At 40.2% G+C, this 27,550-nt stretch overlaps 1 protein-coding gene and 1 pseudogene across 6 annotated transcripts in view; one reads left to right on the top strand and one right to left on the bottom strand.

The window, feature by feature from the left end:
• MAP2K4 (mitogen-activated protein kinase kinase 4) overlaps positions 1 to 27,550 on the bottom strand; it is a 94,656-nt gene that overhangs the window by 50,007 nt on the left and 17,099 nt on the right. For 4 of the 5 annotated variants that reach the window (XM_084761349.1, XM_084761350.1, XM_084761351.1 and 1 more), the window contains one exon: positions 13,428 to 13,530. In XM_084761349.1, coding sequence (XP_084617475.1) covers positions 13,428 to 13,530 — 103 coding nt within the window. Of the gene's footprint in view, positions 1 to 221; positions 2,458 to 13,427; positions 13,531 to 27,550 lie in introns of those variants that run through there. The other variant, XM_084761352.1, reaches the window with a different exon arrangement.
• On the top strand, positions 7,631 to 9,263 carry LOC311587639 (annotated as a pseudogene). Its single transcript has 3 exons — positions 7,631 to 7,781; positions 7,940 to 8,076; positions 8,604 to 9,263. The product of its transcript is annotated as an uncharacterized misc_RNA (transcript).

The following is a 27,550-nucleotide window of genomic DNA, read 5'->3' as shown; positions in this document are numbered from 1 at the left end:
GACCTAAAATACAGTAATGAAATTTCCAAGGACTACAATGGCAGAACTATTTTCATGACTACGGCTCACAGATGTGCACAGGTAGGAAGAAAGAAGCGTTGCAGATCTCCCAGCCTCAGCTGTTATTTAGACTCTCCTACAGTACAGCCATCCCATGAAAACCACGCCTCAGGCTCTTGCACTGGTGTGTTCCTTCTACGTCACCTCTACCATTTGCTTACTTGGCACTTCTTCTGCATCAGTTTGTTTCCACTGGCATAGCCATGAGTCTCATCGCTCATAACTCAGATTCTTGCTTTGGTTCCAATCATTTTTCATTAAAACTCCAAGTGTGTTTGTTACTGTTTGGAGTTTGGGAGCTGAGAAAAGACATGAAGAGATGAGAGAGGATAATGAAGGTGCTGGCGTGTCTTCCCAAGTCCCCTGTGGATTCTGGTAGTCTCCCTCTCTAGCATCCTAGTGCCTCCACTGCCTCTCGGCAGCACATGGCCATGCTCTATGGTTTATATGGCCCCGTACTTGAAGAGTGGGTCCAGTATCTTTCCCAGTAGCCAAAGTCTCCTGCAGAATATATTCTTCACTAGTTTCCAAAGAAAACTGGGCAGGAACTGGCTAGCCTTAAGACAGAATGTGGTTTAAGAAAACAAAATTCAGTTCTTCAATAATCCCCTGTACCCCTAAAATACATATCTATCCAGAACCTCAGAATGTAACCTTATCCTTACAAATCTTATTTCAGATCTCAGAAGGAGATCATCTTTATTCAGGTAGATCCAAAATAGAATCACTGGGCATGGTGGCATATGCCTTGAATCCCGGCACTGGGCAGACAGGAGAGCTGTGGGTTTGAAGCCAGTCTGGTCTGCATAAGAAGCTCCAAGGCCATGCGAGTTATGTAGTGAGACCCTATCTTAAAATGTAAAAAAAAAAACAAAACACAAAAAATAACAGCAACCAAAATTAGAATCTTACTATTCATACATATGTATGACTTTTCAGATAGTTCAAACATGACGACTCTCCTTAAAGGAGAGTCAGAGAGAAACAGGGAAGGTGGTAAAGTGTGTCATGGATTGGCTCTGTCGGGGATAGGTCCTTGGGATCAGGAGTTTTTGAAGCTGAGCTGGTCTGTGACAAAAGTGAAGATAAAGGTAGAGATTATAACTCTCCTGAGTCAAGGCCAGAAAAGCTCAGAACTACCAAAGGGAGGAGGAAGAAGGAGGAGCCTTCTCTAGGACTTGCAGAAGAAGCACGGCCCAGCCAAGGTCTTAATTTTCAATTTCTGGCCTCTTGGACTGTGACAGAATAAATTGCTATTGCTTTAAGGTATCAAGTCTGTCACAACAGTTACTTCCAACAAACATAAGAATACACTATGAGTCTCAAAACTTTTCTGTACAGCATCAGATAGTGTACTTCAGGTTTCCCAATACAGTCATTGCAAAACACTCTCTGCTGTAAACACACAGCCGGGTCACTATGGCCGTGTTCCAGTCAAACTTCCTTTACAAGAACAACCTGGCCAGAAGCTACAGCCCCCTGACCACACGACATGAATTCTGCCCGGCTATCATTTGAGCATCAAAACCACTGCTTGCATTTCTAGATCCCTTTTCTTTTTAAAAGTTATAATTTTTATACCACAAGAAACACCTAATTATCTATTCAAATCCTACAGATTTCTAGAATTTAATCTCAAAATGCATTTGAGTTTTTTTTTCCCCCTTAAAAATCCAGACCCCAGATCAACAGGATTAGGAATCTAACAACATTCTGCAGGCTTTTTTTTTATCATTTAGGTGAGTGTTTAGTGCACCAAACCTCTTTATTAGCATGCTGGGCACCTCTCTTAGCTGTTGTCTTTCAGCAGGTGATAGTAATTACCTTGGTGGATTTCCAGCTCAAAATAGAAAGCTGATTCCTCAAACATGCTACCTACCACTTTTCCTTTATAAAGCAAAAACCATCTTCTGCCTAGGCCCACCTTTCCTAAGAACTGTTACCATCTACTGAAGAAGTGTGCTTCCCTCAGCTCCTTACCACCCCTGTAAGAGATGCACTTACCTAATTCTCTCCCAATGGCACCAAGCAGATTGTCCTTTCCAAACCACATTATCATTTTTTTTTTTATCTTTAAGCAAGCCCCAGATTACTGAGCCGGGATGTATGAAATGCCTCAAAGCTGTTTTTCTCTCTCAGCACTCATATGCACACACACACATACACATACATACACACACACACACACACACACACACACACACACCTGCCAATCTTCCTTAGACAAGAAAATAAACATGCACTTATCCCAATAACACAGCAACTGCTCTTCTCTGCACACGCTGTGAAGATCTCTAGATGAATACTGCTCTATGCATCCTTCTGCAATGCAGCTCTGTTAATTCCGGAAATTTCCACAGTAAAACCCAGCCTGTCGGTTACCATGGAAACTGCCTGTTTCCTGGCACTACTAGCAAAATGAGTGTCTTTGCCTAGACCTAAGAAGCAGCGAAAGAAAAAAAAAAAGGTTATTAAAAAAAACAAAAACAAAAAAACCCAAAAACAAACAAACAAAAAACTGCTTAAACAATCCAATTAGAAGCACTCACATTCTAATGTTCTTAATCAGAAAGTAGTAAGACGCTGGGTGCAGTGTTAGGCACCTATAAACCCAGCGTTCAGGAGGCTGCAGTAGGTGGTTGCAAGCCAGTCTGGGCATAAGCAGACAAATTAGAGAAATATGCAGTTGTTGGGCCAAAACTGATTTAAAATGGAAAGCTGATTGTTTCCTCACAAAGGAAATAGTGATGTTAAGGAGGATAAGGCAAACACTCATATTTATATATGGTTGCTACAGCCAGTGTATTTGCTAAGAGCTGGCCTTCTACCTGCTATACCCAAAGCTTACAGAGATGGTCGTTTTCCTGGGCTGTGTTTCATTTCATAAGAGGAAGGTAAAGAAACTGCCCTAAGCTAACAGACTGTATATTTCCAACTCCAACCACCACAGCACTTAAAGGGTATCTGAGGAACTCCACTAAAGACTGTTGGCATTACACAGTGCTAATCTGTCCCTTTCCAACTGGTTCCTTGTAAAATGCTGGGCTTCTATGACATCACAAACAACCATTGCCTCGCAAACATCTTTTCTCACTCTTTGCCTGCTCCTTAAGTCTCTACTATGTTTCTTTGGGGTTTGGCTCTGTGTACAATTTTCTCATCAAAAATTATACGTATCTATGTTAAAAGAAAGTGATTTTTGTTTGTTTGAGACAGGGCCTCACTATGCCAGCCAGGCTGGCCTCTTTCTCTTTGTCTTTCTCTGGCACAAGGGAACTCTCACTTTGATTTTGTTAGTAGCTGGGACTATAAGCTCATGATATCACACTTGAATCAAAAACATTCTTTTGAACACACAATAAAGACAAATCCCAATGTTATCTAAAGAAGCCAAATACCCAGGTGTACACTATACTTGGAATAATGCGACAAATGCTCCAGAGTAGACTGAGCGCCAAATAACACCTGACAACAATCTCTTAGAAGGTTTTACTCAGGCTGGAGAGATGGTTCAGTGGCTAAGAGTGCTTAATGCTCCTGCAGAGAACCTATGGCTTGACTCCCAACACCTACCTCAGATGGCAGTCTCCTGTAACTCCAGTTATAGGGGATCTAATGCCCTCTTCTGGTTGTCATAGGCATCAGCACACACATAGTGCACATCAACTCACACAGGCACGCCTACATATATGCATATAACTAAATAAATACATTTTTTCACAAACAAATCCCTCTATAGTTAGGCTCTGCCCAAAGGTAGAAACCTTACTATAATAGCAGTTTTAAGGCCCTAGATGAAATCACTAGGATTGCTAAATAAATTAAATCAATCAATCATTCTAGGTTTCTTTCAAACATCCCTCAAGGAAATCAAATGAACAGAAGTAACATTTGTCACACACTTCTCTACTAAGATAAGAAGTGAATTCAGCCATCATCTGTGTTTATGCATTTATCACCAGGCATCATGACTGCTAAAAGGCATGTGTGCTTTGAGAAAAAGGACAGAAAACCACTATTACTGTTGAGTAAGAATAAACAATCTATCCATATAATTTTACTGTCCTGTGTCTTTAAATTACAGTATCATTTACATAGAGTGAAATATCTACACCATAACCATTAAGTTTTGGCAAATTCATATGCACTTAAGTCGTACAAGATTTAACAAGACAGAAAACCTGCTACTCCTTGTGCCATTCTTGTCAATCTCCCCAAGAAAAGAATTGTTCTGACCTCAGCCACTCTGGAATTTTAGACAGGTGAACCAAATAATATGTGCTCTCCTTTGTGCCTGGCTTTGTCTCAGCATTCCTAGACTGTGGTTATGTGAATCAGCCATTTTTATTGCATTCTAGTAAAACACAGTTTATTCATTCGTCCCCCCACTGCTGGCATTTGTACTCTTCCTGGCTGGAGAACCACGATCAACAGTTTCTGTGAATGTTCAAAGGCAAATTTTCATAAAGCATTTTCACACTGGGCAATGAATACAATGCTAGGCCATGTTTTAATTCATGAGAAGCTATCAAGGAGCTTTCTTCAGTAGCTGAGCCTTTTCTATTCCCTTAACAATATGTGAGAATCCTGATACCATTGTGCATCCTTTTAAGTCTGGGCCCTTCTGGTAGGTGAGCAATATCACTCTCACTTGTATCTGTCTCTTCTGATGACTAATGTCAAAAATGCCTGCCATGCATTGTTACCTATTCTTAAGTTTCTCTGTGAGATGTCCACATAAGTCTAAAACCCATTTTTTAAAATTTATTATACTTTATTCAGATTACATCCTGAATATTATTCTCTCGCATGTATCTTCCCATTTCCACCCTCCCTTCCTCTTCCACCCTATTCTCCTCCCCTATCAGACGGCCTCAGCCTATCTGGTCTCATCCAGACAAACTGTTTCCCCTTCCTGTGTACCACTGGGTCTCCCCACCAAGGGGAAGTGATTACATCATCATTTGCTCTGAGTTGCAGTTCATTACATAGCTGAAAGTCCTTTGTCAGGTAAATGCAGAGTATTTTTTTCACTTCATGACTGGCCTATATACTTTCCTAAGAAACTTCTGGTAAGAACATTATCTTCAACGAAGTTCAATTTATCACTGGTGGCAACTACCATGTTCCTCTGTACTATCAAATAAGTCTTTGCCTGAGCCAGACAATTATATTAGGATGCTTCCCTTTACAAGGGAATGGAATTTCTGCCTTTCTGTTTAGGACAATGCTCTACCTCAAGCATATGGTATGAATTAGGGCCTGGTTCCTTCTACTACACATCTCATCCCAGTGTGCTCCACCATCATAAACGTCTATCCTTTACCTGGAACTGAACAAAAATTAACAGAACGTACATGTGTGCTCATGGGCTAAACTTCCTATTTCATCTTATTAATACCATTCTTCTATAAAGCTTTAGTTATTGTATCTTCATACTAAACCTTGAAATCAAATAATTTACATCCTTCGCCTTTGTTATTTTGTAAAGTATTTTCACTATTCTACATCCTTTGTATTTCCATATAAATTACATAACCAAAATATATCTCTCTCCTCTCCCCACCCCCACCCGTGTGTGTGTGTGTGTGTGTGTGTGTGTGTGTGTGTGTGTGTGTGTGTTTAGGGGTTTGACACATATTAGGTAAGCAATCCATCACTGAGCTACATGACTTGCCCAGAAAAAGACATCTTACCCATGTATTAAAGTCTTTCATTTCTCTCAGTAATTAATGGTAGTGTGGTTTTATGTATTTTCTTTAACTGTATCCATAAATATTTTGTACATTTTAGGCTACTAAAATTGTACTTCTAAGTGTTTATTTTCACTAACAGATGTTTATGGAAAGAACTGTTTTTGTTACCCTGACATTCATTTAGGAAAAGAATTGAATTTGTTACCCTGCCCCTTGCTAAAATCACTTAATAATTTTAGTAATCTTGGTAGATTAAGACTTTCTACATATGCCATTACATCTGTCTGAAAAAAGACTGGTTTGCAATCCAATTTTAAGTCTTTCTGTTCAGAGTCCAGGCCTTCCTATTTTGTTACCAATCACAGACACAGCATTGAGTCTTTCCTCACTATGCGCACCACTGTAAGTGCATTTCCTCAGAGGCCACCAATGAGTGAGGAACTACCCCCTTTAGTTTAACGAAATGTTTTTAATATTTTTTGGCACTTACTGAAATGCCCACATATTTCTCTTGGTTTATTAGTACAGTGAATTATAAGGATCAAATAAATATCCAACCAAGATTAATCCAAATTGGTGCGTTTGAGGATTTTCAAGTGTATGTTTATTAACAATGGAGTTTCGTGGTCTCCTTTGCTTTGTAATGTCTTTGTCTGGTTTCTATCAATGTTATGCTGACTCCAAAGTATGAGCTGAGAAATGTCCCTTACTCACTGTCTAATAAGTTCTGCAAAATTAATATTATTTCTTCTCTTTATTTTTATTGGTGCTGTTTGTTTCCCTCAGGGCCTCACACACATTAGTCAGGATCACTGCCAGATACTATACTGAGCTGTTCCACACAGCTCTTTCTTTTTTTATTTGCTATCAGGTACAGAAAAATCACCAACGTCCCATATTTCCTTTATGCAAATATATAAAGTATAAATTCAACTTTTTACCAGATGAGAAACTTCATGAGTAAGCTTTGGTTATTTATGTCACAAACTACCTCAACTTCCCAATTATCTTGAGATAAATTACTCACTATATTTATGTACTTTTGTACCTGTAGGATCTGTAGTGATAGCCTCTCTTTCATTTTTCACAATGGTAGCTTGGAGGTCTTTTTCATTTCCTTCTTTGTTGGGAGGGGGCATCTTTCCATTTAGCTCAGGCTGTGCTGGAACTCTAATTCTTCTTGTCTTGTGCTCCCAAGTAGTAGATCTACAGGCTGACGCCCTGAGCACCTGGTCCCGCAAAGCCCTCTCGCCCACTGCCTCTCTCTCTCAGGCAAACATCACAGCTGTCAGTCTTCTTATTTTGAGGCAGGGTCTGGCCATATAACCCATGCTGGGCTCTTCATTCTCTAGACGAGTGTGCACTACCTCACCTATCTACTTTCTAGCCTTTTAGGAATAACTTTGAAATGGCTGGGAATTCTCTACTATCCATCCATTTCATATCACCTAGAGTTCTGCTATTTTATTATCTCCTTCCTTCTACTCATTTAACACTTGAATTCACTCTTTCTTAACTCTTCAATGTTATTCATTAATCTTCTAAAGAGACTTTGTACCTTTGTCTAGGCTGTTAAGATACTTAGTAATAATATTCTTACCCTTTTTCTCAGATTGAGTTTAATTCCTGTCCATTGGGGGAGGGGTAGAATCTGACTTAAGAAATATGTAGGGCGGGGCTTCATAATACACACCCAGAATCCATGTCCTTAGGTAGCTGATGCAAGAGTTGCAAGCTAGCCTGGGCTAAATACTGAATTCAAGATCATTCTTAAAACTCTCTACGACCTTAAAAAGACAAGTACTCAGGAATCAGCTTTCAACAGGAGCCTATAATTCCTTCAACCAAAAGGGTCTCAAAGCCTCCTTTAATAGATGCAGCATCTTCCCTTCGCTCTCCTAACACTGGTGAATAACAGAAGCAGGTATTGTGAGAGTCAAGCTCACAATGTAGAAGAAACCGGGAAGGAGCGAGCACTAGAGAAGAACTCGCGGCTGCCCGTCCCCTGGCGGGCGGGGTCATCAGGTACGTGTGATTTATTGTGCTCAGCGATTTATTGCGAGAAGCGCTGTAACAAGAAGGACTGGGGGCTGAGCTTTCCACTTCCTCTATACGATAAAGAGAGGCTTACAAAGCGGGTAGAGAGTAAGAAACGAGGCTCTGGGACTCCAGTCCCATCGGAGCTCACGTTAGTGCTGACTCTGTTGACATCAGATGGGGAATCCCCTGCTTACAGCAAACTGCAATTCCAACAATATTTTCTTTGCCTGAAGACTGTCTGGGAAAAATGCTTCTTTTAGGGGGGGAAAAAGTGAAAGAAGTATGCCTATAAGCTGAGTCCAAATAACCATTTGTACCCAATAAGCAAAGAAAATACAGGTAGCACAGAGCTACTACCTGAACACGCACAATACTCGATTCGCCGGCCCTGGTGAAGCCAGCTCTAAGAGTTGTGTACACAACACTGCATACAAACTCTTAGAAGATACTTTGGAAATATCAGTAAATCAAGCTCTAGGGGCACCTGGGTTTTGTGAATGCTCTGAGATTCTAAATTCTGCAACTGTCACTTTGACAATATCACATTCAGAAGATATCATTACCAATAATCTTGCTAATCCAAACTTCACAAATAATTTCATGGAAACTGTCCCAGGTCAAGGAAATTCACTTTTTTTTTTTTAGCACACTGCAGAATTAAACACAAGTAATAAATCTGTTACTGCCATTTTCATACCCGCAAAATATTCAAACTCTGCAGTTAAATCTTCATATCAGCCTCAAAGTAAGCCACGGAAATGGAAGACACAGACTTGGAAGAGTCCTTAAATGAGGATTAGACCACAGTGCCAAGGCTTACGAACACCGTGTTCACACTGCGGACAAGATATAAGCAAGGAGCATCTTGGCAAGTCTAACCTGCACTCAAAGGTCACTCTTCTTGAGCTATAAGAACATCAATCTCTTGCAAGATTGAAGACTTTGGAAGTCTTTTATAAGTCAGCTACAACAGGAGAACTGGCTATGTGAAAAAAATGTCAAGATAATAGTGAATAATTTCACAACATTTGCAGATACTGTGATATAAGTTTTGAAAGTTATGGTTTTTGTATAAGCTTTTTCCAGCTAAATCCCAATAATATATGACATGAACTTTGTCCTGTAGATAAAGGTCTTAATAAAGCTATAAAAACGTCCTAGTGTTACAAACAACATCCTGTTCTCATAATGTTCATGATAAATAGAGGAAACTAGAAGAGATGTTTGGCTGAAGAAACAGTTTTTATTACTTGAGAGTTTTACTAATTATAGCTAAAACAGGAAAATTTGCAAAAATGACAGAACAACAAAAATACACTCAAAATAGTCAAAACAAGCTAGTATCTTGCCCTCAAAGGGTTTCAAAAACCATAGTATTTTATCTATTTAATAGGTATGATTTTTTGAAGTGTGTTTCTATCATTTTTACATCTAAAATAACAGTGTAATATTTAATATCATACATTCCCTCCTATATATACTTTAGTAAAGTTTATAGGAAAGAAATTATAATTATGTAGTTAAGACTATCTAAAAATAACTGATGATGATATAAATAAAAATACTGTTTGTATCAATACTGAATTTAAGAGAAATAAAATTAAACCTAGAGACTATGGCTAGCAGACACCCGTGAAGAAAGGATGACCTGTTCCCTAGGAACTGGCATTATAACACTAGCTGTGTCCGTGCCTGTGGTACTGAGCACTGTCCTGTTGATCTCATTCTTAGTTTTTTTTGTTAAATGAAAAATACTCTAAAAGGGCAGTTCTGAGAATTTTATAATGTGACAAAGTATCTGGGGACCTAAAAAATAGGAGGTGTTCAACAAGTATTAGTTGTCCTGGATCACAAATAATTACTGTTTTGTAAGTAGACAGCAATTATTTTTAACCATTGGTCCCTTTGTTTGTTCAGGATAATAAAACTAGTTGGTAGTTTTATTTATATGTGTTAGCTAATGTAAAAATACATTACTGCTTTATAATGTGTTTTTATTAGGTGACTATGAAGGGAAACACCTAAAATTAAGTATTCCTATGTTACATTTTACTAATAACAATTTACAATCAGCCATACAAATGGAAAAACATAAACCTTACTTAGAAGTAAAGATCACTCTCGTCTCCTATTTGTTGAAAGTTATACTTTTCATGAATAATATATGCATCTAGTTGTATTTCCTTAAACTTAATAGGCTAAAGTAAGTATTTAAGAGATTTTCTAGATTTGGGTCTAATCAACTGAGGATCTTCTCAATCTAACCTGATTGATGTCGAAAGTTTTATCTACAGATTGTGATCTGCTTCATTTTTAATCTATTAACCATGTACACACCCTTAACTACCCTATGTACACAAGTCCTAGAACTAACTCTATCATCCACCTACCACTTAGTTTTCTAGCTCAGAAATTTCAAGTTACTTTCTAATAGCTCCTAAAATAAAAGCCAAAGTTGTTACCTTTAAAACAAAAATAAGAAAAAGGAAGAAGAAAAAATAGCAACAATACTGGGAAGATCAAAGTCAAAGAGTAAGCAGTAACTGAATTAGTAAGGCAGAGAAAAGTGAAAGGAAGAGCTGCCTACAACAAAGGATTCAAGAGAGTGGACATACAGGAAAAAGAAGGGAGGGAGAGAGGGAGGAAAGAGAAGGAGGGGAGGAAAGGGAAGGAGTGGAGGGAAGATCTTTCTACAAAGTTCAAATACAGGAAGTGTCAGCGAGGCTGCAGGATGGGGCCAAATCCCAGAACCTGTTTAAAGACATAAGACATGAGAAGTCAGAGAGCCTTAGATGATGCCAAGCAAACATGACCCTCTTTGCTTCAGCAGCCAAGTAAGGTTGTTTACTCTGGACAAACTGTACCAAAGGCACAAACACTGGAAGAAACACAGTAAAAGTCTGTAATAGAGATAAACCTTTCTGCCTAGTTTGAATCCCAGAGTGCAGCAGCCTTGTATATAACGCTTTCTTTCACCACAGAGTCTACTCACGGCCTACTTAATGGGGAGGAGGACAGACACAGACCAGGAGACTTCCAAGGTGTCCCGGAGCTGCTTGGGGAATGCAGACAGAGCCCTCTCCCACTGCCAGCTGAGAAGCTCTCTGTCTTTCAGCTTGTCAAAGTTGAGCATGAAAAAAATACTTAACTCTTTACCTTTCCCAGTCCCTCCCTCTTTCACCAAAATGAAATAATGAACATTCTAAGTCAGGCATGGACTGCATATCATAGCCAAGTGATAGACAGGCCAGAGTTAGTGACACCGCTGGGTAGAAACCAGCACTTAAGTTTCCATCTACTGCTAATATCTACAGAAAAGGTTAAAGACAAAAGTTTGCCAGGTATGCTGGCCCATGCCTACAATCCCAGTACTCAGGAGGCTGAAGCAGAAGGAATTCCAGTTTGAACTTTAGCGTGAGACCCTGTCTCAAAGAGAAAAGTTCCTACAACGTACTCAACAGTAAGTGCCTTTCTCAGTGAAGCTTTCCTGAGGAAGGGCCTTATAGAATTCAGAGTACTATTGATTAACATGGGACTTTAAAACAGATCTTTGTTCCAATATATCAAACAAGGGAAATGAAGCCTTGGTCTCAACAAAGGCCCTGAATTTAAAATGTGGCTCCTGGTGCTTAAGCCAGAAACATATCAACACTCATTTATTTTCAAGTTAATATGCGTGTGTACATATGTACACATGTTTGTGTGTGTGTGTGTGTGTGTGTGTGTGTGTGTGTGTGTGTGTATGAACGTGCGTTTCACCTGCATGTATGTATGTGTAACCTGTACCCACAGAGGCCAGAAGAGTGTGTCAGATCACATGGAGCTGGAGTTAGGGATGACTGTGAAACACCATGTGGATGGTGGAATTAAGCCAGAGTCCTCTGAAAGAGCAACCCGTGCTCTTAACAGCTGAGACAGATCTCTAGTTCCATTTCCGAGTTAAGTTTTAAACTTGTTTTTCCTTGTTGAACAACTGTGGTGTATAGTTGCAATAACTGTACTCTGCACACTTTAAACAATTTTGTTCAGAGAGCATCAACTATTACTACAATAAAGGCATAGAACATAACAGCAGAATATCTACTTCTATTTCTCAAGTTTACACACTGAATAGGATTTTAGCACAAGTCATGCAAAAAGATCACAAGAATAGGCCCTGAGGTGTGAGAAAGAGTGTCTGGTAGAATGAAAATCTGACAGGAACATAGAAAAGGATCCTACAGAGCTTTTTCCTTTAATCTATTATCCTTTATACTCTGTTTTACACAACTTAACTTTTCATCTTAGAAGCCAAAAGGCAAAACATTAATAGCTGTTAAATGCTGAAGGGTCTCTAGTTTACGACTAATTTTTCCATTGCTACAAACATGTATTTCCTAATGAGATGATCTCTTTACCCTCCAAGGACTCAAATGGGAAGGAGACAGGAGGGAGGGCAGCAGGTCTTACACTCCCCTGCTTTTCACCTCAAGCATATGACCAGCTGATAACCACAGTAATAAACTAGACTACGTTTACGGATCACTTTGGACTGGTTCCAACCAAAATGCTGGAAGTGAGGAAAGAACACGGCTTGGCTCTGGAGCTTTGACTGGTTAGGCTTTCTTGCCCAATATCAGCCCTGCTTGATGTTTCAAAAGGAAAAAGACTGAGACCTCAGCTGAGCTCTTAAGAGTAACCATGAGTGGATAGCTCTCCCAGACAAAGTATCCTTCATTCTAAGGTTACTGGTGAAACTCTTTAATAAATGCATATACACACACACTCCTCACTTGTAGAAATCACTACAGGAAAGATAAAGCTCTTCAGTCATCCCCATCACAGGATACTGCACCCACTTGTTAGTGGATGCAAATATAAGGTGTGCCTAACTTCAAAAGAGAAGAACCAATGACTGTGCCTCTTTGAGAAGACTAAATATATCTAAGTTTAGTAAGGCCTGAATCCAGACGTTGAGAAATTATTTTTGAAACATATGGTACTCCGTTGCCAGCTTTTCAACTATAACTTTCACCGCTTGCTTTCTGCATCTCAATCCTAGGACTAGATGAAAGTACATATGAATAAGGTAAAGCCACACGCTCAGGAGGGGTTGGGGGAAGAGGTTACTATTTAATATACTACATCACTTAGACTGAAGCTTTCATTAAATTGCTATCCTCAAGTTATGAACTAAGAGCAACTAACATGTCCCTACTATTTTCAGTAAGATGCACCATCGTTTCTATCTTTTTACTTAAAATATTAACCAGTAACAGGTAACACTAACATGTATACAATTTTGATATACCAAATGAGTCTTCTAGGGATGAGAATCTGTGTTGTCACTATGGACAGTGGGGACTGAGAGTAAGAAGACAGCTGTGTTCTTAAACACAACCTGCACTTTAAACGAAAACCCAAAGTTTATAAAGCCCAAAGGTATAAGTGAGCCTCAATCTTTAGTGGCATTTTCCCAAGTAAATATTTAAAGAAGAAAATCCTGTTCAACTTAAGACTACAGAATCGGTAACTTTCTAATTAAGTTCAAAGTATAACATTTCAGATTATCTTAAGAAAACAGATCAGCCCTTCCTTTGCATAAAGTGCAGCAGTGGGATGGCTCTGCATTTAGTCACTGAGAATACTCACATGTGTGGGTTCTGGACTCCTGTAGTATTAGGATTCAGAGGAAACCGTGCTGTCGATTTGACAGGTGGATTTGCAAAATTCAACTTCAGTGCTTTACGTTTACCTGAGAAATGACAAACACAAAGTAAAAGTTTCAAATACTAACTATAAATACAATAATTTTTGTTTATTAAATTAACTTTTTAACATTCAAGTTATTTTAAAAACTGGTACTACTTTGAAGGCCTGAGAATTCAGTGAAAGGCAGAGAACCTTGCTTTAATAAATCTTAGTCAATATAGAATTGTATCTGAAAAAGCAACAAATATCTTAAAATTTTAAAAAGTAAACAAGAGTTATCTGATGTCCACTCCCCACAAATCACCCTCTGTGCTGCAGGCATCAGATGATGCTCAGTGCTCCCAGCTCAGTGTCCAGAACTCTAACTCTTGCAGGGAAAGCACCAGTCACTGTAGAATTGCCTATCCCAAGGTGAGCGCAAACACTCTACTCAGTCAAAGTACAGTGCTATACGCCAAAACCTCTTCAGTTTCACAGAAATCCCCTTCCTTCCAATGCAGTGTAAATGCTGACTGACAGATCTGAAGCATTCTGCAGCTATAAGAGTAAAACCACCACAGTACAGTCTACTTCAAGTTAGCAACAAAGGTATCCCAATAAGTATTTCTTTGTGCTTAAAAGCAGGGAAGTATCAGCATTTTTTTTAGTGCAAAAGTACACTGTATCCATTATAGAAAAACCAGAAAATTCAGAGAAAAATCAAAGTTTTTAAAATGATAAATATATATGTAATATACAGCATTTTAAAAAATGTATATCCATTTACCAGTCTAATTACCCCCCGAAAACTTTTTGTTGCAAACTGTTTCCCTAAACATAGAGAGACACACGTTTCCTCTCAAAATTTCAGTCAGACAATGGTACCGACTGCTTCAACATGCTATCCTTGGTAGCCCAGTTTCAGTAAGTCACATGGACTCGCTTCCTTAGGGTTTCTACAGATAATCTATTACAGAACAAGTTCTTCTGCATTCTGGTTCGTGTCCGTATTAGGAACACTTTCTCCAGTACTCCTGTCTCCACAGTGTTTTATATATTTAGCCACTCGGGCAGTCTGTGCAATCAACACTTCCCCACTTCAGTAAATTCTAAGGGTATATACTAGAGCACACTGACTACAGATACGAGAGAGGGGCCGGCAGCAAGGGGATGTCTGGCTGAGAGCTCACCCCTGCGGGCGGTCCTGAGAGCAGCTCTCAGGTGAGCCTTCCTAGAAGATGAGGGAGATAATAGGAAAAGCCACTTTCAGAATAAGGATGGTCCAGGAATTTTCTACATGATTTGCTGTTGCAGGTATCAAAATTTTACTTCCAAAGCATTTTCATCCGACTCAACCAGGACATTCAAACTACATGTAAAAGGTACTTTGTGTACAAAAACAGCAGATTTAATGTTAAAAGCATGTATTACTAAAGGATAAAGGGACAAAAAGTTTTTTGTTGTTTGATTTTGATATAGAGTCTCTCTCACATTGCCCACCTGACCTCAAATTCACCACCTAGCCGAGGAATAACCTTGATCTGTTAACTCTCCTGTCTCCACCTCCTGAGTGTGAATGCTGGGATTACAGACATGTGTAACAGCATGGTCTGGTGACTTGTATTTGATTGTTAATTATTTTGCTTCCTGAGGTTTGTTTGCTGTCTCTTACAAGCAGACTATCACATACCTCAAATGTTGCTGTGTAACCTTGCCCCCAAATAATCCCTGGTTGACCAATAAAATGAGGTAGGCGTGGCCAAGGTTCACAGGCAGAGAGGACAGAGGGCTCACAGGAAGGAGAGAGAGGGTACTGAGGAAGAAGGGAAGTGGAAGCAACGTGGGTGAGTGTGGAGAGAACCACGGGGCCAGGAGGGTCGGCGTGGAGAGCAGCAGCCCAGCTGGAAAGCACATGCAAGTATTTATGGAGATACTGGATGGGAAGGAGCCCAGGTGGGAAGGATGAAGGCAGATGGAATGTGACGTGGGACTGCGCAGTAACAAGGTACCTCAGCGGGTAATAGCTGCGCAGCCCCAGGTGAAAGAGGGCTTATTTAAAATACAACAGGTGTCTGTGTACTTTATTGCTATGGTAGCAGGTTAATAATAACCACCATAATAATTATAGGTAATTAATAGTAAACATCAATAGCCATCTTTATTTTCTACAACAGATATGTATTCTCACCTCCAGTTTAAAACTTTTACAATTAAAACCAAAACTTGGAAAAATCATTTGGACAAAACAGGAGGATACAGAATGGGGAAAGATTTTTGTTTGTTTGTTTTGTTTTGTTTTGTTTTTTTAACAACTACACATCTGATAGAGGACTAATATCCAAAATATATAAAGAGTACAAAATTCTGGACATCAAGAAAGCAAATTATCTCTTTAAAAATGAAGTACAGATCTAAGCAGAATTATCAAAAGCGGAAACTCAAATGGCTGAGAAGCACTTAAAAATGTTCAACATGTATGTGTATCCATCAGGGAAATAAAAATCAAAATTGCTTTGTTATTTTTTGTTTGTTTGTTTGTTTTGGTTTTTCGAGACAAGGCTTCTCTGTGTATCCTTGGCTGTCCTGGAGTAGCTTTGTAGACCAGGATGGCCTCAAACTCACAGCGATCTGCCTGCCTCTGCCTCCCAAGAGCTGGGATTAAAGGTGTGCACAACCATAGGAATAGCCAAAAAATCATGAAACAAAAGATAGCTTGTGCTGCTGAGGATATAGGGTAAGGGGAACACACATCCATGCTGTGAGAGTACAAATTTGTACAGCCACTATGGAAATCAGTGTGGCAGTTCTTCAGAAAGATGAGACCTGATCTACTTCAATTTCCAGCCATTCCATTCTTGGGTATATATTCAAAGAATACTTCACCCTACTACAGAGAAAGTTGCTCAATCGTGTTTACTATTGCTCTATTTATAATAGCCAGACACTGGAAAAAACCTAGATGTCTATCAATGAATGAATGAAGGAAATGTGGTCCATTTAGACAATGGAATATTATTCAGCCATTAAAAATAAAATCCTGAAATTTGCAAGTAAATGGAACTAATAAAAAAATCATCCTGAATGAGGTAACTCAAACCCAGAAAGACATATATAGCATGCATTCATTTATATGTGGGTATTAGCTTTTAAGTTATTAATAAGCAAGCTACAAGCCATAGAACCAGAGGCTACATAGACAGTAAGAGACTAAGGGGAGGGATAGATGACCCTAGGAAGGGTAAACCAGATAGTTATGAATGGACAAGGAAGAGGGAGGGTTGGAATGTGAGGATGAGATGGGAAAGGGGATGAAAAGGGAGGTGAGGAGGGAAATACAGGAAGGGACAGCTGAAACTAAGGGCATCTGAGAGGGCACAATGGAAACCCAATACAGCAGAAGTGACCTATAATATGTACATATATAAAGACAGACAGAGCCCTAGCTGGACGTCACTTAGCACCAACTGGACCTTCCAGCACCAGGAAAGAGTTAAAGCTAATCAAGTGTTTGGCTAAAGAGGTCCCCATGGGAACCACCAAACAACCCAGGCTATTGACAAGGCTGGGGGTGGCTCTTCACTAGCTGACAGTAATGCCCTGCGGCTGAAGACAACACCTATACTATGCAACTCATTCAACACAAAGAAGAGAAGCTGGTGTCTACCTAGCGCCTCTTCCCTGTGGTCTAGTATTCACAGTACAGGAAGGTGCTCATGCTACCCAGGGAGAAAGATAAACACCAACCCAGCTGCAAATCTTTCAGTCTGCACGTGTGACTCGCCTGCAAGACATGCTAGCACAACAGTGGCACAGAGCTGTGGGAGTAACCAACCAATCCCTGCTTTGAGTTAAGGCCTGCTCCACACGATGGAACACATTTTCCAACACTGCATGGGTGGCCAAGAACCTGAGACTAGATAGGCCAGGGGCCCAGGAGAAAACCAAGTACTACTGTTCTGCTAAAGGAGCCTAACAATCGAATGAGTCCTAATGACATTCTGCTCTAGTCATGCCTGCCTGCCATGCTCAGCCACCAGCAGGGAAGCTTCCTCCTGCAGCAGATGGGACACACAGCCAGACAGCATTCAGAGAGTGAGAGGATGTGGAACCCTCAGCCCTACAAGGGAGGTCTCCATCAAATCCTGCCCCTCAGGGCAAAGGGAACCCTGTAGCATAGGAGGCAAAAAGAGTGTAATAGCCAGAGGGCCTGGAGGACGCCAAGGAATCAAGGCCTTCTAGTCACAACAGGGCTGGAATACATATGAACTCACAGAGACTGTGCTAGCATGCACATGGCCTACATAGGTCTGCACCAGATGGGGGTCCTAGAGCTGAAACAGGTGAACACACTTTGTCCCCAACTGAGAAACTATCTTCAATTGATAGCCACTTGCAAATGAAAAGTTAGTTTTCTCCAAGGGAATCTAACTGGGGAAACTGCTGTGAAGGGTAGCAGTAGATGGCCAACACAAAATGAACTCAAAGGCACCTTTGGAGGCTCTTTGTCTGGTAATGTTAAGTCAGGGACGGCTTTAATTTGTTTTGTTTTGACCTCATATATCCTTTGTGTATATACTATAGTTTCTGGTTTGGGGTTTTTAAGAGTGTATGAACTGTGTGTCTCTGTACCTATGTGTTTCTTGTGTTTTTTCTTTGGCTCTTTTTCTTGTTTGGTTGTTTTGTCATATTCCAATTATTTTTTGTTTTATTGTATTGTGTTATTATTCCTTAGATGCCTGTTTGTTTCCTAAGGGGAAACACAAAGGGCATAGATCTGGATGGGAGGGGAGGCAGCAAGAAACTGTGAGTAGAGGAAGGGAAACTAGAATCAGAAAATATTGCATGAAACAAATATATTTTCAATAAAATAAAAAATTACATAAAATTAGTTAAAATGATGTTTTCAAGTTGTGGGGTAGGGAAGGAAACAAAGACAGCGTAACCCCAACCAAACTGGAGCTTGCTTACATACACCAGGCTAGCCTCAAACTGACAATGATCCTCTCCTTATGTGCTGAGATTACAATTGTCACCACCACATGTGGCACAGCAAAGTGGTCTTTAACATTTAGAAGCAAAGCAGAAGACAAACTTGTTGGGAACGGTGGTGGCTTGTGCCAGCGCACAGGACGCTGAGGCAAGGAATTATCACAGGTTTTAGGCCAACCTGGTCAACATAAATAAATTCCCAACTTCCAGGGCAATGTTGTGAGTTGTCTCTCTCAAGCAAAGAAAAACAAAATTGACAAAGAACATTAAAATAAACAAGAATGACTACATGAAGTGCTAACACCAAAAACATTCAACATGTTTTATTTCTTAAAGTCTTAAGGGTTTGTACTAAGTACAAGCTTGGCTAGGAAACAGGCTGATCAGGGTGACTGGGTGAAAGAATCATGAATAGCAAACTGCTTTTTAAAAGCAAACTGACAGAATTAACAACATAAAAACATTTTTAAATTAAATGCTCCTTTCTTCTTGAAAATCTGTCCTTGTGATTCTCGAAAGCCCTATGGGACTCACTGTGCTGGGCTCTAAACAGCTCCTTCCACTTTTCCTTCCGTGAATGGGAATATTCTCGAGTCACTCTCTGACCACTGAACTGTGCAGTCAGGTCATTTGTCCCATAGGTCCACAAATACAGATTATTGATCCAGGGATGGACAACACACTGAGTGTCACCACTAACTTGACTGAGTTGATGCTGTAATGTGACACTCTGGGTATGCTGGGGTAATATAAATGTATTTTGCACATAAGATGTATATGACTAATTTAGGGCCAGAGTGTGTGGCTGAATGGTGACCCTATGATTTTTTTTCTTATATAGCAAGGATAACAGAGATTAAAGAATAGCCTGTATCTTAATGAGCTCAAAAGCAACAAAGTCACTATGCCAAAAGCTGATCACCATTTGTAAGTTACATGTTGTGTGTAAAACCATCTAGCACACATATCATGCATGATTGCTCCACACGAAGAAAATCTGACAAAAGACAGACCAAACATGAGTCAAAGACAGAACACAGAACTGCTGCAGAAGCTATGCAAAGGCAGAACGCTAACCAACCAATGTTCTCAGCTTGTGGGTTAGGGGCAGTAATAGGCAAGCTCTGCAGGGGATACTGAGGCATGCTGCTACAATGAAAGCTCACTTGAGCTTTTTCTTAACAATAAAAATATTTATTGCACACAAGGAAGAGGAGTTCCTTTTGAGCAGTAATCAAACTGGGGAAGAGGGATTTTAAAGGCAATTTACTTCATAAACAAATCTACATAGTTTAACACAATGTGATTTCTATGTTAGATTTAAACATGTTCTATACTCGGTCTGCAAACAAGAATATATTCCAACCATTCACTAACAAATACATGAAATAATTCTAAGTTTTCAGTCTCTCCAGTCACAAATGTCTCAACTACAAGGAGGCGAGATAAGAGTCAGTTATCCTGCTAGCTCTCAGGTAGACACCCTAACCTTGCAAATGATCAGTTGAGGATGAACTTGAAACTAATTAGTCTTGAGGAGGAAAAGGAATGCCCTAAAGGCAGGTGAGACTGAGACATGGAAGAAGCAGCCTTTCAGACCTGAGTTGCTCCTTCCAAACATACACAGGCTGAGTAGCCTTTCCTTCAAAGCATCTCCTCCCCTCCCTACCCATGCTGACTCCTTCAAGTGTCCCAAAAGATCCAGGGGATCGTATACTGCCGCAATGTATGTGCTCAGGGATTTCCTGTTGGCGGGTGGATGCAGGAGATGGAACCTGACACTTCCTTCACACGAAGCACACCCTCTGACACTGAGCCATAGCCTCAGATATTTGTAATCACAAGAAATAAAAATGCACAAGATACTACTATGCGTATTTTTAAATTAAAAACAAAACAAGTGAAGAAATTTTAAAAACTAAACTTGAAATGATGTTTCACTAGCAGAAAAGAACAGGTACTATGAAAAGCCCATGGAGGGCTGGCGAGATGGCTTAGCAATTAAGAGCACCGGCAGATCTTCCAGAGGACCCAGTCCATTTCCAGCACCCACACGTCACCTCACCACTCACTGTAACCCCAGTTCCAGAGGATCCAATACCCTCATACAGAGACAAAACATGAATGCACATAAAGTAAAATTAAATGCATTTCATTTTTTAAAAGTCTAAGGAGATTTTAGTTTGAAAGAGACCAATTGCCATTAAACATAATGGATAAAAACCGTGTGTTTGTAACAGCACTCTTTTGGGGGTGTCGTCATGGCCAAGTTAGTAACAAGCCAATGGAGAAAAAGAGAGCTTCCCTTAAATATGACAGCAGAAACCAGGAACCATATTACACTTACACAGTAAGAGTTTTCTATGAAAAGATCAGTGTCAAGAGAAGAAAATGTTTCCCGGTGACTCCCATGCTTGCTGAGTGGGGAACAGATGCCATACACACAGCCCAGATAACTCCGTGTCAGCTGCTCAGGTAACTGAAGTAGAAATGGAATACACGGTGCACTGGATGCTGCATACAGAGGCTAGTGTCTGTCCTTCCAAAGACTTGCTCTAGGCACCACCCTTGCCTTCCTAACTTTTTTCTCCTCAGGACTTGTAGGATGTGAGAACACTTGTTAATAGTAGAAAAATTAAATTCACGCCTGGCCCACCAGCTGGCCTAGGCAGTTTGGCAGGCCCAGACCCAGGACTAAGGGGCGCACCCTCTGGCACCACCCTCAGAGTTTTGCTGTCCAATCTGTCTGAACAGAACACCAAAACACCCACACTATCTAATACGAGCTTTCACTTCACTGCACACAGTGTTCTCCTCAAAGTTCGCATAAAAAAGGCACTGGGGAGTATAGAGCCATCAAGGTCACAAAGAATCATGAATCTGAAAATTGGAGATGCAGGAGCAATCAGGGAGGGAGAGCATGGGTATGATTAAAACACATTCAGTGTATTATGTAGATATGTGAAATTCTCAAAGAATGAAGAACACATTTTAAAAGCTCCATTGATTCTGAAGACCAAGATTTACCCAAGTGGAACCACAGAGACATAGAAATGTCCTTCCCTGTAAATCTGAGCAACTAGGAGAATCCTGAAGGTAAAGGGAAGTGTGTGCAGCTCTCCTTAGCTCAAAGACGAGGACAAGGAACCCTGCGCACTCTCCCTATATTAACTGCTCAAGCAACACAGCCTTTAAGACCACGTTCACAACTAACTTCACATCCCTTGCAGTTTGAGTCTCCCTCAAAGACCCCAATGCAGGAGCTGATAATCTCCTTCTTGTGTACTGAAGCTACAGTGATGGGAATCCAGGCAACTGAAAACAGCTCTCATTCAGATGAGGAAAATACTCTTTTCCTCATGATTCATTGAGAATCAGCATCATGTACAGTTTCAAAATCATCCAAACTGGCTCAATGGGTAAAGTGCTTACTGTACAAGCATGAAGTCACACAAAAGCCAAGTGCAGAGGTGCCATCATAGAACCCCAGGATTCCTGGGTGCACTGGTTTAGCCAGGCACTGAATTCCAGGTTCAATAAGAAATCCTGTCTCAGAAACTGAGGTAAAGAGCAAATAGGGACACATTTGACTCCAGCCTCTGCGAATGGATACCTGGGTGTGCACCTGCACAGACATACACATATATCACCACCATCAAGGTTTTCCTCAGAGAGACTATGCTCACACTGGTCCACCTTGCCTCCCTCTGATCCTCAAGAGTTTGTTCCTGTGATTCAACTAAAAACTCTCTCGATTTTTAACTAACTGTCCTGATTTACTTCTAAAATCTGCAAATATACTATACATGATAAATACCTAAAACAAAGGAATATTCATAAGCATTTATTGGATTCAAATTATATTGTTTTACTTGCTGGTATCTCAATGCCCTCCAACTCAATCTAACAGGCTTATTTTTTCTCACAGCATCAAAATTCTATTATTGATATGGTCAGAACTGGACAGCATAAATTCCATCTTGTAAGACTAAATGCCATTTACAATCTATAAAATATCAGCAAACCTATATATCTTCAACACCATTGATTTTAAAAAGTGGGAAAATGATGGTTAATATCTATTAGAGTCAAGGTCTTCACTGCCTTTATGCGCATGTGTGGTTTTGACCAGAGAACAAAGCAGAAGGGTTGTCATTACTTTCAAACCAAAGCATTTGCACTAGCCTGAGTCTAAGTGCAGTGCCTCAACCCACAGGGATCCGAGATCCAGGCATGCTGTCCACCCAAGAGACTCTCTAAATGAATACACGCTGAATGCCTTCTCTCTTCTGCTGTCCTGAAAAGGTGTGAAGAATTTCCCCTCCCACATGTTCCCACTGTCATGATACCTGCCTGTCCAAAAGCAAGGGGCCAACCCATCACAGACTGAACCATCTGAGACTATGAGCCAAAAACCAACCTTTCCTCCCTTTTTAGTCACGGCAATAAGAAAAACAAAAATTAAAATCTCTAATCCCACCATGAATAAACAGATCTTGGTGTCAATATTAGCAAAGGAATGCAGCAGTAGGTATCCTCTTTAAACTTGTCCAATCTGCCACTATGTGAGGCATGCGTCCCTTTGCCACCGTACGAGTGCCATCTGCTGGGAGTACAAACATTCATTTCCTTCCCTGTCTGGACACTTGTTCTTGTGCTGGACATCACAACCTCCAGCACAAGTCACCGTGACTGTAAACTGGGTTAGGTTTCAAAAGGCAACATGTAGAAACAACTCAAAATATCCTGAACTAATCACTTCATTTCTACAAGTTTGTGCAAAGAACACTAAAAAAGTTTGTAAACAAGTTGTTCAAAGCAGTGATAGTCACACTGCATTACTTATAAAAACTGTGACACATCCATAACTGGAATATTACGTTGTTGTCAAGAAAGAAACACCACTTTAAAAAAAATTGGGGTCAACAAGAGAGGCATTTGCTACCAAGCCTGGTAACAGTTCAATTCCCAGAACAACAGGTAGGAGGAGCAAGTCCTTTAGCCTCCATATGCTTTCTATAGGACCCACTGATGTATGGTGCACATCAGCTGAGAAGCCACCAAAACCACCAACTCTGACTCTTCCTCCTTAGGAAGTTTGCTTAGGACAATATTATAAATCATATAACAAAGTCAGATTCTTGTCCAAACACAAATGAGATCTACTTTCTTTCTTTGCCCAATTACCATAAGGGTTTCCACCAGACATTAAGTAATTAATTCTGGACTTCCCGATTCTATAAGAACTTCATTAGCAAACAGACTAGGAGAAAGCAAGCTTTAAGATGCAGACAATTTCACAATAAAAGCACCCATTTTCTCAAGGAACTAAAGCACAGTCCAATTTAAGGTAAAATCCAACTGAGTTATTACCAAGGCAAACAAGAGAAGCGGGTTCACCACACAGACTTAGTATTGTGTATGTGCAAAACAGTTACCACAGCCCTGTTCTACCTCCTTCCACAATACAAATAGCTTCTTCTGGCCTGAATTAAATGCCTCCTGTCTTAGTCACTGTTTTATTGCTGTGAAGGACACTGGCCAAGGCAATGCTTACAAAAGAAAGCAAGCACTGGGGGCTTGCTTGCAGTTTCAGAGGTTTAAGCTGTTATCATTATTATGGAGTATATGGCAGAACACATGGTGCTGGGGCAGTAAATGAGAGTTACACCCTGATCAGAGAGAGAGAGAACAGAGATAGGGACACGGCGACACACACACACACACACACACACACACACACACACACACTGGGCCAAGGCCACAGGTCTTAATCCTTCTCAATTAGTATCACTTCCTGGTGACTAAGCATGCAAACAGAGGGCCTGTAGGGGCCCTGCTTATTCAATTCACTATATCTTCCAAGTTCAAAAATATCAATATCTAAATAAGACTTTAATTTCTTGGTGGACATAAATAAGCACTATTTGTTGCCCATAAATGTATTCTGTGAATTGATGTTTTTTAAAAGGTTAGGCTCTACTGAGAATAGCAGGAGTAAATGGCACTCTAAGAGGACGTACACCCTACCTGCTTCATGTGCATGTAGTACAAAGGCAAATCCTGACTGGCATGTTTCTTTTTTGTTACACATACCCTCAGGACCCAAGAAGGAAAAACAAGATTAAGCCAGTTTTAGAACTTGGGGGTGAGGGGGGCGGGAGTACATACTTTATACTTCAAAGCCAGCATATTAATCAAAGTATTCAGAAAGAAATGGCTGACAGTGTTACTGCCAAACAGTGAATGACATCTGCTGGACACTAGGTAAAAGATAAAATAATACAAGAAGAATTAAAAAGCTAATCTAACGAGGTATGATGGCACACGCCTTTAATCCCAGCACCCAGGGAGGCAGAGGTAGGCAGATTGCTGTGAGTTCAAGGCCATCCTGGTCTACAAAGTGAATCCAGGACAGCTAAGGCCACACAGAGAAACCTTGTCTTGGAAAAACAAAACAAAACAAAACAGAAGCTAGTCTGCACTGCTCACCGTGTCCCAGCGTCTTTTCACTTAATGTGATTATTTATTAGATTTAGCAACTAGAAGCTTTTTTTAATTAGGGGACAGAACCCTTGTGTAACGAGCAGGCCAGCGGGGTGAGACCCTGTCTCAAGTCATCACGTCATCTACTCCTTCTGCCTTGTGTATACATGTTTACTTTCTAAAAATATATTGTTCTTCAAAGGAAGTTCCAGATTTATTTCAGCTTTAAAGTGCCCAGCACTCAGCCACAGTTACAGATGGGCCTCAGTCCTGCAGAGGCTGTAGTAAGGGCCTCTCTAAAGAGGAGATATGCTTGTCTACCTTAGTCCTCACTTCTGGTTCACGCTTGCTGGCTAGTCCCACCTGGTAAGCCGATCAATGCCAGGATGACAGCCTAAGTTTCTGGTGGTACAGCCTACCTCCTTGGATATTTTTGTCTGAGTTTGGAAAACATTCAGAAACTAGGTAGTGAGAATTCTGGCATTTACCAAATACCTAATTTGAAAACCACCACCCTGAATGTGTCTTTGACCAGGAACGAAGCCAAGGCTGGCCTCTAGAAGCTTCCCATCGCTTCTACTCTCATCCACTCTGCCACACTTCTGTCAGACATCTCTTCGCTGTCAGTGATACCAACAGGCACATGGAGGAAAACTCTGTAATGGGAAAGAACCCACTTATACACTTTCCTTCCTCAAAACTAGCATAGCCTTAAGTGCAATGGCCATTAGAACTCTTCCTTCCAGCAACAGAAATCATTTTTAGGGACTGTTTGTGTTCTAACAACTTCCACAGACACAAATAAGTAGGTGACATCTCCTGTGGTGGCATGTTACAGAGGGAACAGATAGACTTGACGCTGCCTATACACCACAAATACATTTCTGGTGCTCTTTGTTCCAAGGAGGACTGTACACTGACATTTTACCATGGTCCCCAGACAACATTATGAATACACTGGGCATCAGCCTCCATAGCTTATATGCCAGCTCTACAAAACTTTCTTGTCAACTACCTTCATCTTCTATATCAATCTAAATAAACTATTCTAAGACCCAAAAGTGGTAAATGTGTCCATTTTGTTTCCTAAGAAAATCTCAACTGAGGTCAGTAATTTCCAAATGATAAAATTTTATGCAAGACTTTTACTACAAAAACAAAAGATTTAGAAATTTAATCAGCCAGGACTGGAGAAAGAGCTCAGCAGTTAAGAGCATTTACTGCTTTTGCACAGGACAAGCTTCAGTTGCCAGCACCGGTACCTACCCACATCAGGCAGCTCACAGGCACCTGTAACTCCAGGTCCACGGGCTTCAGCGCCCTCTTCTGGCCTATAGGCTCCTGCGCACATATGGTGTACAGACAGACAAGTACGTATATTTACATATACATAACATAAAATTGTTTAATCTTTACTTTTAAAAAATGAGGGCTTTTGTTTCTTTGTTATTTTTAATTTTTTCACAAGAAATTATTTTTTAAGTCTCTCCACTATTTCTTTTCCCTGATCCTCTATATCCCACCAATAAAGCCAAAGCAACACCTTTTACAAACACTCTTTATCAGGCCCGCAAACTATGACAATGTTGGGAAATACTCAGGAAACATGCTCCCTCCAGTTTTACTATTGTCTTTTTATTACTACCAATTTAAAAACAGTAAGAGATCATTACTGTAAATGAAAGGTTTCACAATTAAGAGTGTGAAAGTGCATGCTTGCAAGCTCAGCACTCGGAAGCTGAGACAGGACAATTCTAACTTTGAGTTCAAACCAGCCTAAGCTACATAGTAAGATCCTGGCTCAAAAAATAATTTTAAAAAATAGAGTAAGAAGAATCAGCCACTAGAATGCCTCTCTTCCACACATAAACTTTTCCCCAATATATTAATGTGCAGCATCACCAAAAATGACTACCAACATAATCTAATTTCACTTAATACCACAGGGTGACAGTGACCTCTGCAGCACAGAGCTTTCTAGGTAACAGTTTAGTTGTAAACTAAGAGTCAGAGAACATGTTTGCAATTCCAGCATCAGGAGGCTGAAAGGGTTGCAAACTTCAAGACCAGCCTGAGCTACAAAAGGAGTCTAAGTCAGTCTGGGTCACGGACGGAGACATAGGAGTGGGAGTGGGAGTAATATCCTATTGCTATGCGAGCATCCCAAGCAAAACACTTAAAAGACAGAAGAAAAAAATTAAAGCCAACAAAAGTGTAAAATCCAAAACTAAAGAAATAATGTTGCCAAATTTTCCTCAGAGATGAGGAAATCTGCTATGGGCTGATAAATGCACTGAAATAAAAACTGAATTACTAGGACAGCCTCCTTCTGGATGTAATTAACACAGGATTTCAGATATTTTTTGAGGAAAACCCTATATCCAGGGACCTTTGATAGAAATTGCTCTTGTCCCTTATCCACCCCAAAGTCAGCCGGTTGGTAGACCTCAGACAAACTTGATGTCTTTTAAAAAAAAGAAAAGAAAAGAAAAGAAAATCTCTAAAACATGTTTCCAAGTTAACTTTTGCCTTCACTCCCATAGACTGATTTTATAAAGCAAGCAAATCACATTGTGAAATCCATCTATTAAAGACAATAGGTACATTTA

The sequence above is a fragment of the Acomys minous genome, assembly GCF_964271855.1.
Source record: "Acomys minous genome assembly, chromosome: 16".
NCBI classification, from domain to species: Eukaryota; Metazoa; Chordata; class Mammalia; order Rodentia; family Muridae; genus Acomys; species Acomys minous.
The sequence above is the reverse complement of the archived record's forward strand: the minus strand, read 5'-3'. Positions and strand labels throughout refer to the sequence as shown.